General features: G+C 45.1%; 1 protein-coding gene across 2 annotated transcripts in view; it reads right to left on the bottom strand.

Moving 5' to 3' along the window:
- LOC106588063 (aminopeptidase N) overlaps positions 1-12,500 on the bottom strand; it is a 47,655-nt gene that overhangs the window by 25,972 nt on the left and 9,183 nt on the right. For both annotated transcript variants that reach the window (XM_045708629.1, XM_045708630.1), the window contains exons 4-10: positions 9,934-10,060; positions 9,371-9,525; positions 8,726-8,839; positions 8,335-8,478; positions 7,686-7,751; positions 4,432-4,497; positions 278-453 (exon numbers count right to left, since the gene is read on the bottom strand). In XM_045708629.1, coding sequence (XP_045564585.1) covers positions 278-453; positions 4,432-4,497; positions 7,686-7,751; positions 8,335-8,478; positions 8,726-8,839; positions 9,371-9,525; positions 9,934-10,060 — 848 coding nt within the window. The remainder of the gene's footprint in view (positions 1-277; positions 454-4,431; positions 4,498-7,685; positions 7,752-8,334; positions 8,479-8,725; positions 8,840-9,370; positions 9,526-9,933; positions 10,061-12,500) is intronic.

Genomic DNA, 12,500 nt, shown 5'->3' with positions numbered 1-12,500 from the left:
ACTACTACTACTAATACTACCACTACTATACTACCACTACTACTACTACTACCACCACTACCACTACTACTACTACTACTACTACTACCACTACTACTATGGCAGTGAAAAGTACTACTACTCCCACTACTACTACCACTACTACTACTACTACTACTACTACTACTACTACTACTATTACTACGGCAGTGAAAACTAGTACTACTATTTCCAGTGCCATGAAGACTGCTAAAACAAGCCCACACATGTATTTTGGGAAAAGTAATGCAGTAGTTACTTGAATGGGGATGGCCTGTCCACTACAGAGTCAGGGTCTAGCAGGAAGTGTCTCTGGTTGATGCTTCCTGTGGCCGTATCTATGGTAACCACTGGGAAGCCCATCTGGAGGATCCAACGGTTCATGATGTCATCTACGGAGGCTGGGAGTTCTAACCCTGGCGTCGAGTCGGCGGCCTGAAAACAACAACAACAACAACATCAACAACATCAACACCAACAACAACAACAACAACACCAACAACAACAACAACAACACCAACAACAACAGCAACAACAACAACAACAACAGCAACAACACCACCACCAACAACAGCAACAACACCACCACCAACAACAACAACAACACCACCACCAACAACAACAACAACAACAACAACAACAACACCAACAACAACAACAACACCAACAACCACAACACCAACAACAACAACAACAACAACAACACCAACAACATCAACACCAACAACAACATCAACAACATCAACACCAACAACAACATCAACAACAACACCAACAACAACAACAACACCAACAACAACAACACCAACATCAACAACATCAACACCAACAACAACACCAACACCAACACCCTCAACAACAACAACAACACCAACAACACCAACAACAACAACATCAACAACAACAGTTTATCAGCACGCTGGGCTACAGAGTGAATATCAGGACCCATGTTCATAAAACGTTTCAGAGTATAACTGCTGATCTAGGATCAGTTGTTCCCCTTTCCATCATAATGAGATGAACAGGAGGGACCTGATCCTAGATCAGCACTACTCTGAGACACAATAGGGGGGATTCAAACCCGAGTTTAGAGCACGGAAATGCTATTGTTTTTAGATGATTTTTCCTTAAAATCTCTGGAGATGAATGTGAAACCAGTCATACAGAAGAAAACTGATAATCGTATCAACGTGACATGTATTGTGGACCCTTTCCCACATTGAAATAAGCTATAAATAGCTATAAATAGCTGAATAACCTGCCGTTATTCAAAATTGTTATTGTATGCCCTCATAATTTGCGTGGATGAAACTTGGAGACACAAGCTATAGGCTTCTGTAGGGCTGAACCCAGGCTATAGGCTTCTGTAGGGCTGAACCCAGGCTATAATCTTCTGTAGGGCTGAACCCAGGCTATAGGCTTCTGTAGGGCTGAACCCAGGCTATAGGCTTCTGTAGGGCTGAACCCAGGCTATAGGCTTCTGTAGGGCTGAACCCAGGCTATAGGCTTCTGTAGGGCTGAACCCAGGCTATAATCTTCTGTAGGGCTGAACCCAGGCTATAGGCTTCTGTAGGGCTGAACCCAGGCTATAGTCTTCTGTAGGGCCGAACCCAGGCTATAGGCTTCTGTAGGGCTGAACCCAGGCTATAGTCTTCTGTAGGGCTGAACCCAGGCTATAGGCTTCTGTAGGGCCGAACCCAGGCTATAGGCTTCTGTAGGGCTGAACCCAGGCTATAATCTTCTGTAGGGCTGAACCCAGGCTATAGTCTTCTGTAGGGCTGAACCCAGGCTATAATCTTCTGTAGGGCTGAACCCAGGCTATAGGCTTCTGTAGGGCTGAACCCAGGCTATAGTCTTCTGTAGGGCTGAACCCAGGCTATAATCTTCTGTAGGGCTGAACCCAGGCTATAGGCTTCTGTAGGGCTGATCCCAGGCTATAGTCTTCTGTAGGGCTGAACCCAGGCTATAATCTTCTGTAGGGCTGAACCCAGGCTATAGTCTTCTGTAGGGCTGAACCCAGGCTATAGGATTCTGTAGGGCTGAACCCAGGCTATAGGATTCTGTAGGGCTGAACCCAGGCTATAGTCTTCTGTAGGGCTGAACCCAGGCTATAGTCTTCTGTAGGGCTGAACCCAGGCTATAGTCTTCTGTAGGGCTGAACCCAGGCTATAGTCTTCTGTAGGGCCGAACCCAGGCTATAGTCTTCTGTAGGGCTGAACCCAGGCTATAGTCTTCTGTAGGGCTGAACCCAGGCTATAGTCTTCTGTAGGGCCGAACCCAGGCTATAGTCTTCTGTAGGGCCGAACCCAGGCTATAGGCTTCTGTAGGGCCGAACCCAGGCTATAGTCTTCTGTAGGGCCGAACCCAGGCTATAGTTTTCTGTAGGGCCGAACCCAGGCTATAGTTTTCTGTAGGGCCGAACCCAGGCTATAGTTTTCTGTAGGGCCGAACCCAGGCTATAGTCTTCTGTAGGGCCGAACCCAGGCGAGAGGCTTCTGTAGGGCCGAACCCAGGCTATAGTTTTCTGTAGGGCCGAACCCAGGCTATAGTTTTCTGTAGGGCTGAACCCAGGCTAAAGTCTTCTGTAGGGCCGAACCCAGGCTATAGGCTTCTGTAGGGCTGAACCCAGGCTATAGTCTTCTGTAGGGCTGAACCCAGTCTATAGTCTTCTGTTGGGCTGAACCCAGGCTATAGTCTTCTGTAGGGCTGAACCCAGGCTATAGTTTTCTGTAGGGCTGAACCCAGGCTATAGGCTTCTGTAGGGCTGATCCCAGGCTATAGTCTTCTGTAGGGCTGAACCCAGGCTATAATCTTCTGTAGGGCTGAACCCAGGCTATAGTTTTCTGTAGGGCTGAACCCAGGCTATAGTCTTCTGTAGGGCTGAACCCAGGCTATAGTCTTCTGTAGGGCTGAACCTGCCGATTTGATGTATGCGCCTTAAAATGTTTTTATTATATTCCCGGGCTATTCTCAGTTTTCAACATTTATAACTGTAGTGTTAGTTTCCTTCAGTTTGTATCCTACATTTGTAATAATAATAAACCTCATTAGTGAATTATGAATTAACTTGAATATGACAACTTTTAGGATGATTCATAAATACTTTCCTAACCCTAAATAATCAGAGATCAGAGTATTTTTGAAATGTACTAGTTGGTCCTGAAACGGAGGCCAAGAGGCCTAGGTGGCTTTCGTTCAGTGATCCATGCATTCGGAACCCGTTCTCTAAATGTATTCTAGTGAGTCTGTCCACAAAATTAAATGTACTCTGTATTTAAAGGGATGGCATAAGATAAATGTACTCTGTATTCAAAGGGATGGCTTAAGATTAATGCACTCTGTATTTAAAGGGATGGCTTAAGATAAATGTACTCCGTATTTAAAGGGATGGCTTAAGATAAATGTACTCCGTATGTAAAAGGATGGCTTAAGATAAATGTACTCCATATTTAAAGGGATGGCTTAAGATAAATGTACTCCGTATTTAAAGGGATTGCTTAAGATAAATGTACTCCGTATTTAAAGGGACGGCTTAAGATTAATGTACTCCGTATTTAAAGGGATGGCTTAAGATTAATGCACTCTGTATTTAAAGGGATGGCTTAAGATAAATGTACTCTGTATTTAAAGGGATGGCTTAAGATAAATGTACTCCGTATTTAAAGGGGATGGCTTAAGATAAATGCACTCTGTATTTAAAGGGATGGCTTAAGATAAATGTACTCCGTATTTAAAGGGATGGCTTAAGATAAATGTACTCCGTATTTAAAGGGATGGCTTAAGATAAATGTACTCCATATTTAAAGGGATGGCTTAAGATAAATGTACTCCGTATTTAAAGGGATTGCTTAAGATAAATGTACTACGTATTTAAATTGACGGCTTAAGATAAATGTACTCCGTATTTAAAGGGACGGCTTAAGATTAATGTACTCCGTATTTAAAGGGACGGCTTAAGATAAATGTACTCCGTATTTAAAGGGGATAGCTTAAGATAAATGTACTCCGTATTTAAAGGGATGGCTTAAGATAAATGTACTCCGTATTTAAAGGGACGGCTTAAAATAAATGTACTCCGTATTTAAAGGGGATGGCTTAAGATAAATGTACTCCGTATTTAAAGGGATGGCTTAAGATAAATGTACTGAAAACCCTATTGAATGAAATCTCCACGAGAAACTCTACTGGCCAGCAAGTGGGATGTTTATTCAACAGTTGAATTAAATGTATTCAGCATGCGCAAGGGAACCACGTCTGCAAAAGCTCGTTACGCACCTTCATAAGGTATGTCTGAATACCAACTATTGAGAAGTGCGTAGGAAAGGCATACATTTCCTAAGTCTGAATCGGGCCCTTAATTAATAATGGGCCAGGTATGTGAAGGTAAACGTTATGACAAAGATCATTGATTACCATCTGCAGGTGCTTCCAGAGGTCCTGGTAGACTGTGTTGCTGTACTGGAATGTATTCAGGTACGTCTGTGGAGAGATCGAGTCACATTTCAGCCTCAAAATACCAAATCACTTCCCTTTCAGTCGGTCACTCTGTATAATTATTATTATTCATTTTTTTATTTAACCTTTATTTAACTCGGCAAGTCAGTTAAAAAACACATTCTTATTTACAATGACGGCCTACACCGGCCAAACCCGGACGACGCTGTGCCAATTGTACGCCGTCCTATGGGACTCTCAATCCCAGCCGGTTGTGATACAGCCTGGATTTGATCCAAGCACTGAGACGCAGTGTCTTAGACCGCTGAGCCACTCGGGAGCCCCGAGATGACACCATGGGGAGTCAACGACCAATCACATTCACCTGAAGAAAACCAAAAACATGCCCAATGGGATAATGAATGCAGAGCCCGCCCTTGGAAGCCCACGTTCCTGGCTAAAACATTAATTTCCTTAATTCTTCACTCTTCAGCTCGCCTTAAGGAGACCGCGTCACGCAATTTCCAAAAACTTTTTCAAGCAAACAAAGACTACTGGATTCGGCTCCGACTTAGCTGTCTGTTAGTGGGGAGAGAGTACCCAGCTAGCAACGAGGAATCTGCCCAGAAGCGGCCCTCTTCCAGGGGGGCTGGAACTGATTGAGTCGGCCCGGAATCGGGTGTCGGACTCGGCCCAGAAACAAAATGAATGACTGCCCAGAATCGGCCCAAGTACATCGGGCCGTTTCCGTCTACCGGAATTCAACCGACTTTGCCGGCATCTTACCAGAATGTAAATAAATGTAAACAAATTTACCCGATTTAGTCATTTTAAATATTACAATTATACATTTTATAAATACAAATTATACCCTTCCTCAAAAAAAAAACATTTTCTGTCAGAGGAAACACCATACACCTGGTGACCGTGTCAGCGTGCATGCGCCTGGCCCGCCACGGGAGTCCACTACAAAACGATGGGACAAAGACATCCCGGCCGGTCAAACCCTCCCCTAACTCGGACGGCGCAGGGCCAATGGTACGTTGTCTCATGTCCCGAAGGGTATCGAAAGTCTCACCCATATGTGAGCATAAATCAGTCTCTTCCCTGCAGTCAGACACAAGGTTGTTGGGAGTGGCGGGTGTGAGAGGACATGACAAAATAAGCACATGATCCCAGTCCTAAAGGGGGCGATCCGCCCCTGAGGATGACAACGTGTGGGAGGTTGGCCGTGCTCCGCCCCTGCTGATGACAACGTGAGGGAGGTTGGCTGTGCTCCGCTCCTGAGGATGACAATGTGAGGGAGGTTGGCCGTGCTTCGCTCGTGAGGATGACAATGTGAGGGAGGTTGGCCGTGCTCCACCCCTGCTGATGACAACGTGAGGGAGGTTGGCTGTGCTCCGCCCCTGAGGATGACAATGTGAGGGAGGTTGGCCGTGCTCCGCTCCTGAGGATGACAATGTGTGGGAGGTTGGCCGTGCTCCGCCCCTGAGGATGACAACGTGAGGGAGGTTGGCCGTGCTCCGCCCCTGAGGATGACAACGTGAGGGAGGTTGGCCGTGCTCCGCCCCTGAGGATGACAACTTGTGGGAGGTTGGCCGTGCTCCGCCCAGTGGTGGGCATGCCAGGTGTCACTGTAGGTGTGTCCTACCAGCTGTTTTGAGAAATGAGATTTCCTCTCTTCTTTGAAAGCGGGTTATTCGGGTAGTTCCAGTGTCGGAAATACGCAGCGGTTGGTACAGCCAGTATTTCCTGGTTCCTAAGTGTAATGGAATACTGTGTCCAATCCAAACTCCTCTCTCAGCATGTCCAGCCCACTCATTATCTCAACCAATCATGGCTAGTGGGAAGGTTGCTGACTTTTTCTGAGCTAAACCAACAAGACTCGTAATTTAACAATTTTATTAGTATTTACAGATGGCATACAAGTTTGTTATTAAGGCACATGAAAGTTCACATGTTCCAGAAGGCTTTTCTGCCCAAAAAAACAAACTTTGATAACAAACTACATTTTTTTTAAAAATGGAAAATGACTCTGCTGTGAAGTCGTGACTTCCGACGTACCCCTAGTTTCCTGAAACGGGTCACATATTATCTGTGTCGTCGTTTAGCCGCGACTCGGTGAAACATAAGATATTACAGTTTTTAATGTCCCGTTGGTAGGATAGTCTTGATCGTAGATCATCCAGTTTATTCTCCAGTGATTGGCCAATAGAACCGATGGTAGTGGTGATTTACTCACTTGCCTCTGAATCCTCACAAAGCATCCCGACCTTCTCCCTCCGTATCTGCGCCTTTTCGTCACGCTAATGACAGGGATTTGGGCCTGGTCTCAGGGAAGCAGTATATCCTTCACGTTGGACTCATTTAACAAAAAATCTTTGTCCAGTTCGAGGTGAGTAATCGCTGTTCAGATGTCCAGAAGCTCTTTTCGGTCATAAGAGACCGTAAGCAGCAACATTATGTACAAAATAAGTTACAAACATTACAAATAAACAAACAAAATAGCCCAGTTGGTTAGGAGCCTGTAAAACGGCAGCCAGCTCCATTATATAATCACTTTAATAACGTCCACATAATGTTTCACTAATTCCATATGTATATACTGTATTCTACTGTATTCTACTGTATATTCTGGATTCTACTGTATTCTATTGTATTCTACTGTATTCTAGTCAATGCCCCTCCGACATTGCTCATCCACATATTTATATATTTCTTAATTCCATTATTTTACTTTTAGATGTGTGTGTGTGTGTGTGTGTGTGTGTGTGTGTGTGTGTGTGTGTGTGTGTGTGTGTGTGTGTGTGTGTGTGTGTGTGTGTGTGTGTGTGTGTGTGTGTGTGTTGCTGTGTATTGTTAGATATTACTGCACTGTTGGAGCTAGAAACACAAGCATTTCACTACAACAGCAATAACATCTGTTAAACATGTGTTTGTGACCAATACAATTTGATTTGATTTGATTACAAGCGTCGGTGTCATTGCCAGGAAGGTGTGGCTTCTGATGGGCGGGTTCTACATTCATTAACCCATTGGGTGTGTTTTTACTTCAGGTGAATGTGATTGGTCGTTGACTCCCCATAATAGCATGTTATACCTTGTTCCCTCCTTCAGGGAACAGTAGTTACATTCATAACTGTAAGTTCTCACTTTTATATATATATATATATATAAACAAAATGATGTGGAACAAAATATAGTAATTAGACATGTACATAAACAATACTCACACTAAGTCCTCTGGCGAAGACCGGCTCCGTCAGGAAGTCAGACAGCATCCTCAGAACAGCAGCTCCCTGGGAGGAAGAGAACACAGGATATAAGAAATGAAACGTCTGCCTTGTCACAGCCCAGTCCAGCCCGCCGCTCTCGCCTGAGTCAAAATCCCTAAGAGAAATGCAGACAGAAAATCATTTAATTTCCTTCAGGACATGTGGCATTTGTTATTTCAATGTAATGCCGATTAATTTTTTTCAAGTCGACTTAGACCCAGATTACTTTGACACAGATGATTTTGACCCAGGTGACTTTTACCCAGGTGATTTTGACCCAGGTGATTTTGACCCTGGTGACTGTGACCCAGGTGAGTTTGACCCAGATTACTTTGACCCAGGTGACTTTGACCCAGGTGATTTTGACCCAGATGTTTTTGACCCAGGTGATTTTGACCCAGGTGATTTTGACCCAGGTGATTTTGACCCAGATGATTTTGACCCAGATTAATTTGACCCAGATTACATTGACCCGGGTGACTTTGACCCAGGTGATTTTGACCCAGATGATTTTGACCCAGGTGATTTTGACCCAGGTGAATGTGGCATGCTGTGCTGTGTTGTGAAGCCAGTAGGTTGCCAGTGAGATGTGTGATTAGAAGCATACCTTGCTGTAGGTGATGGTGTCAAACAGTTCACTGATCTGTGCAGGTCTCACGACGTCTTCCTCTTTAGCAGAGAGAGGGTGAGAGGAGGCCAGCGCGTCAACAGACATCGCTCCATGCACCTCCTTCAGCACTATCAGGTCTGTCTGTGGAGAGAGGAAGGCCTCCGCTTTTAACCTTTCACTTGTACCGTCAGATGGAATTTGGAGAGCTGATATCTTTGTGTGTTAAAATCCTTGAGAAAGGTATATTTGGAGAGCTGATATCTTTGTGTGTTAAAATCCTTGAAAAAGGTATATTTGGAGAGCTGTGCAACAGTTAAAGTTGTACTGTACATGTTTTATCTCAAGTCAAGTTAGGAGTCACTCAGATATGATGAAAAGATAGACTCACAACGTTCCAGGTGGGTTCAGCAGAGTCGGCCCCCAAATACGAGACGTAGGAGGCAAAACCCTCGTTCAGCCACAGGTCATTCCACCACTTCATGGTCACCAGGTTACCAAACCACTGTGGACACATAAACCCTATTCAGACAGCGGCAGAGAGGGACAGGAAACAGGACACAGGGTGCAGAGAGGGACAGGAAACAGGGTGCAGAGAGGGGCAGGAAACAGGGTGTAGAGAGGGACAGGAAACAGGGTGCAGAGAGGGACAGGAAACAGGGTGTAGAGAGGGACAGGACACAGGGTGCAGAGAGGGACAGGAAACAGGGTGTAGAGAGGGACAGGAAACAGGGTGTAGAGAGGGACAGGAAACAGGGTGCAGAGAGGGGCAGGATACAGGGTGCAGAGAGGGACAGGACACAGAGGGACAGGAAACAGGGTGTAGAGAGGGACAGGAAACAGGGTGTAGAGAGGGACAGGAAACAGGATGCAGAGAGGGGCAGGAAACAGGATGCAGAGAGGGGCAGGATACAGGGTGCAGAGAGGGACAGGATACAGGGTGCAGAGAGGGACAGGACACAGAGGGACAGGACACAGGGAGCCAGCTGCAGCCTCTCAGTATATATAACAGTATAGTATTGACTGTAATACAGACCATGTGAGCCAGTTCATGAGAGATGACCGTAGCGATCCACTCTTTGTCTCCGTTGGACGAGCTGGCTGGGTTGAAGAGCAGGGCTGTCTCTCTGTAGGTGATCAGTCCCCAGTTCTCCATGGCTCCGGCACTGAAGTCAGGCAGAGCTATCTGGTCTACAGGGGGAAAGGAGCTGACGTATCCATTACAACACTTAACAAATGGGTGTGAGTCTCAAACGGTGCCCTGTTTCCTATATAGTGCACTACTTTAGCCTAGAGGCCTATGGGCCCTGGTCAAAGGTAGGCTCACTACAAAGGGAATTGGGTGCCATTTGGGATGCATTAGGAATCTCTCTCTTCAACAACAGACAGGGAATCTGAGAGGAAGAATATTACTCTTTAAGTACTTGTTTCCCTCATTAAAATGCAAATCATTTTATATATTTTTTTTGTTATTCTGTCTCTCACTGTTCAAATAAACCTACCATAAAAATTATAGACTGATCATTTCTTTATCAGTGGGCAAAACGTACAAAATCATCAAGGGATCAAATACTTTTTTCCCCTCACTGTAAGTATTACCTGATTTGGTCAGAGGATAGCTAGAGCTGTAGTACTTTTCAAAGAACTCCAGGATTGGTCCAGTTTTTTCGAGGGCGTAATTTCCCTGGCCCTCAGCAATGGCCTGTTTACGAGCCCAAATCCTGATCTGGAAACAAAAGACATGTTTTCCTTCATGAGATCCTGGACCCCTGGGGGCCTCACTTAGACAACATGTTTTCCCTCATGAGATCCTGGACCCCTGGGGGTCTCACTTAGACAACATGTTTTCCTTCATGAGATCACCCTGGGGGCCTCACTTATAAAACATGTTTTCCCTCATGAGATCCTGTATGGGGGCCTCACTTATAAAACATGTTTTCCCTCATGAGATCCTGTACCCCTGGGGGTCCTCACTTATAAAACATGTTTTCCCTCATGAGATCCTGTACCCCTGGGGGCCTCACTTATAAAACATGTTTTCCCTCATGAGATCCTGGACCCCTGGGGGCCTCACTTAGACAACATGTTTTCCCTCATGAGATCCTGTACCCCTGGGGGCCTCACTTATAAAACATGTTTTCCCTCATGAGATCCTGGACCCCTGGGGGCCTCACTTAGACAACATGTTTTCCTTCATGAGATCCTGGACCCCTGGGGGTCTCACTTAGACAACATGTTTTCCCTCATGAGATCCTGGACCCCTGGGGGTCTCACTTAGACAACATGTTGTTAGATTTATACTTGAACTTGGTGGTAAGATGATTTCCGACAGTGTGCTCACGTTGAATTCATAAAATATACTGAGCATGAAAAACTTTGCTTACGCAGGTTCTAAGAAGCCCATTTGGTTCTAAGAAGCTCATTTGGTTCTAAGAAGCTCATTTGGTTCTAAGAAGCCCATTTGGTTCTGAGAAGCCCATTTGGTTCTAAGAAGCTCATTTGGTTCTGAGAAGCCCATTTGGTTCTAAGAAGCTCATTTGGTTCTAAGAAGCTCATTTGGTTCTAAGAAGCCCATTTGGTTCTAAGAAGCCGATTTGGTTCTAAGAAGCTCATTTGGTTCTAAGAAGCCCATTTGGTTCTGAGAAGCCCATTTGGTTCTAAGAAGCTCATTTGGTTCTGAGAAGCCCATTTGGTTCTAAGAAGCTCATTTGGTTCTGAGAAGCCCATTTGGTTCTGAGAAGCCCATTTGGTTCTGAGAAGCCCATTTGGTTCTAAGAAGCCCATTTGGTTCTAAGAAGCTCATTTGGTTCTAAGAAGCCCATTTGGTTCTAAGAAGCCCATTTGTAATTTACGCTCCTGTGATCTATAAATCTCTAATAAACTTTAAATTGACGGCACCTGAACGTGCCTTACAATCAGCGATTTCCCCTTCTAGAATGTCGGCACAGATGAGGGTTTAGTCAGGAAAAGCCATGGACCAAAACAGAAAAGATAACTTTGTGGAAGACGAGATCACGGCGACGGTAGAGGAGATTGAAGACAGGCAACACGTATTATTCGGCGGATTAAATAGTGGGTTGACAAACAGGTATCTTGGGAGTGTGTCACCGCTGCAGTGAACGAGGTGGGGCAGCAAGACAGAACTGTGGCTGATGGGGGAAAGAAATGGTCTGATCTTAAACTGCAAGGAGAAAGAAATGGTCTGACCTTAAACTGCAAGGAGAAAGAAATGGTCTGACCTTAAACTGCAAGGGGAAAGAAATGGTCTGATCTTAAACTGCAAGGAGAAAGAAATGGTCTGACCTTAAACTGCAAGGAGAAAGAAATGGTCTGACCTTAAACTGCAAGGGGAAAGAAATGGTCTGACCTTAAACTGCAGGGGGAAAGAAATGGTCTGACCTTAAACTGCAAGGAGAAAGAAATGGTCTGACCTTAAACTGCAAGGGGAAAGAAATGGTCTGACCTTAAACTGCAGGGGGAAAGAAATGGTCTGACCTTAAACTGCAAGGGAGAAAGAATAGCCTGACATAACCAGCAGGAAAGTCTCTGACGTGAAGTCTAGACTCTGAGTAGAGAAGATAATTTCAGTCAGGTTTTATAAATAACTACTAGGTGGTTTTCTGCGTCAGTCAGACTTCAGATCAGAATTGACCGTAAGTCCGTTTTATAAATGAGGCCCCTGGTCTTCACTATCAGCTGTACTGAGCTGTAGAGACCGACAGAGGGCAGCACAGAGAAACAAACCAATAACGTCTCCTTCATCCTGAATGAGGCCCCTTTATCTCCTTTCCAAGTTGCCCCTAGAGACGCTGATCTGGGAGCAGTTTGGTAATGAGGAACTTTATCTCCTTTCCAAGTTGCCCCTAGAGACGCTGATCTGGGAGCAGTTTGGTAATGAGGAACTTTATCTCCTTTCCAAGTTGCCCCTAGAGACGCTGATCTGGGAGCAGTTTGGTAATGAGGAACTTTATCTCCTTTCCAAGTTGCCCCTAGAGACGCTGAACTGGGAGCAGTTTGGTAATGAGGAACTTTATCTCCTTTCCAAGTTGCCCCTAGAGACGCTGATCTGGGAGCAGTTTGGTAATGAGGAACTTTATCTCCTTTCCAAGTTGCCCCTAGAGACGCTGATCTGGGAGCAGTTTGGTAATGAGGAACTTTATCTCCTT

The sequence above is a fragment of the Salmo salar genome, chromosome ssa26 (genome assembly GCF_905237065.1).
Source record: "Salmo salar chromosome ssa26, Ssal_v3.1, whole genome shotgun sequence".
NCBI lineage: Eukaryota > Metazoa > Chordata > Actinopteri > Salmoniformes > Salmonidae > Salmo > Salmo salar.
Note: the sequence above shows the minus strand (reverse complement) of the source record. Positions and strands in the feature narration are given on the sequence as shown.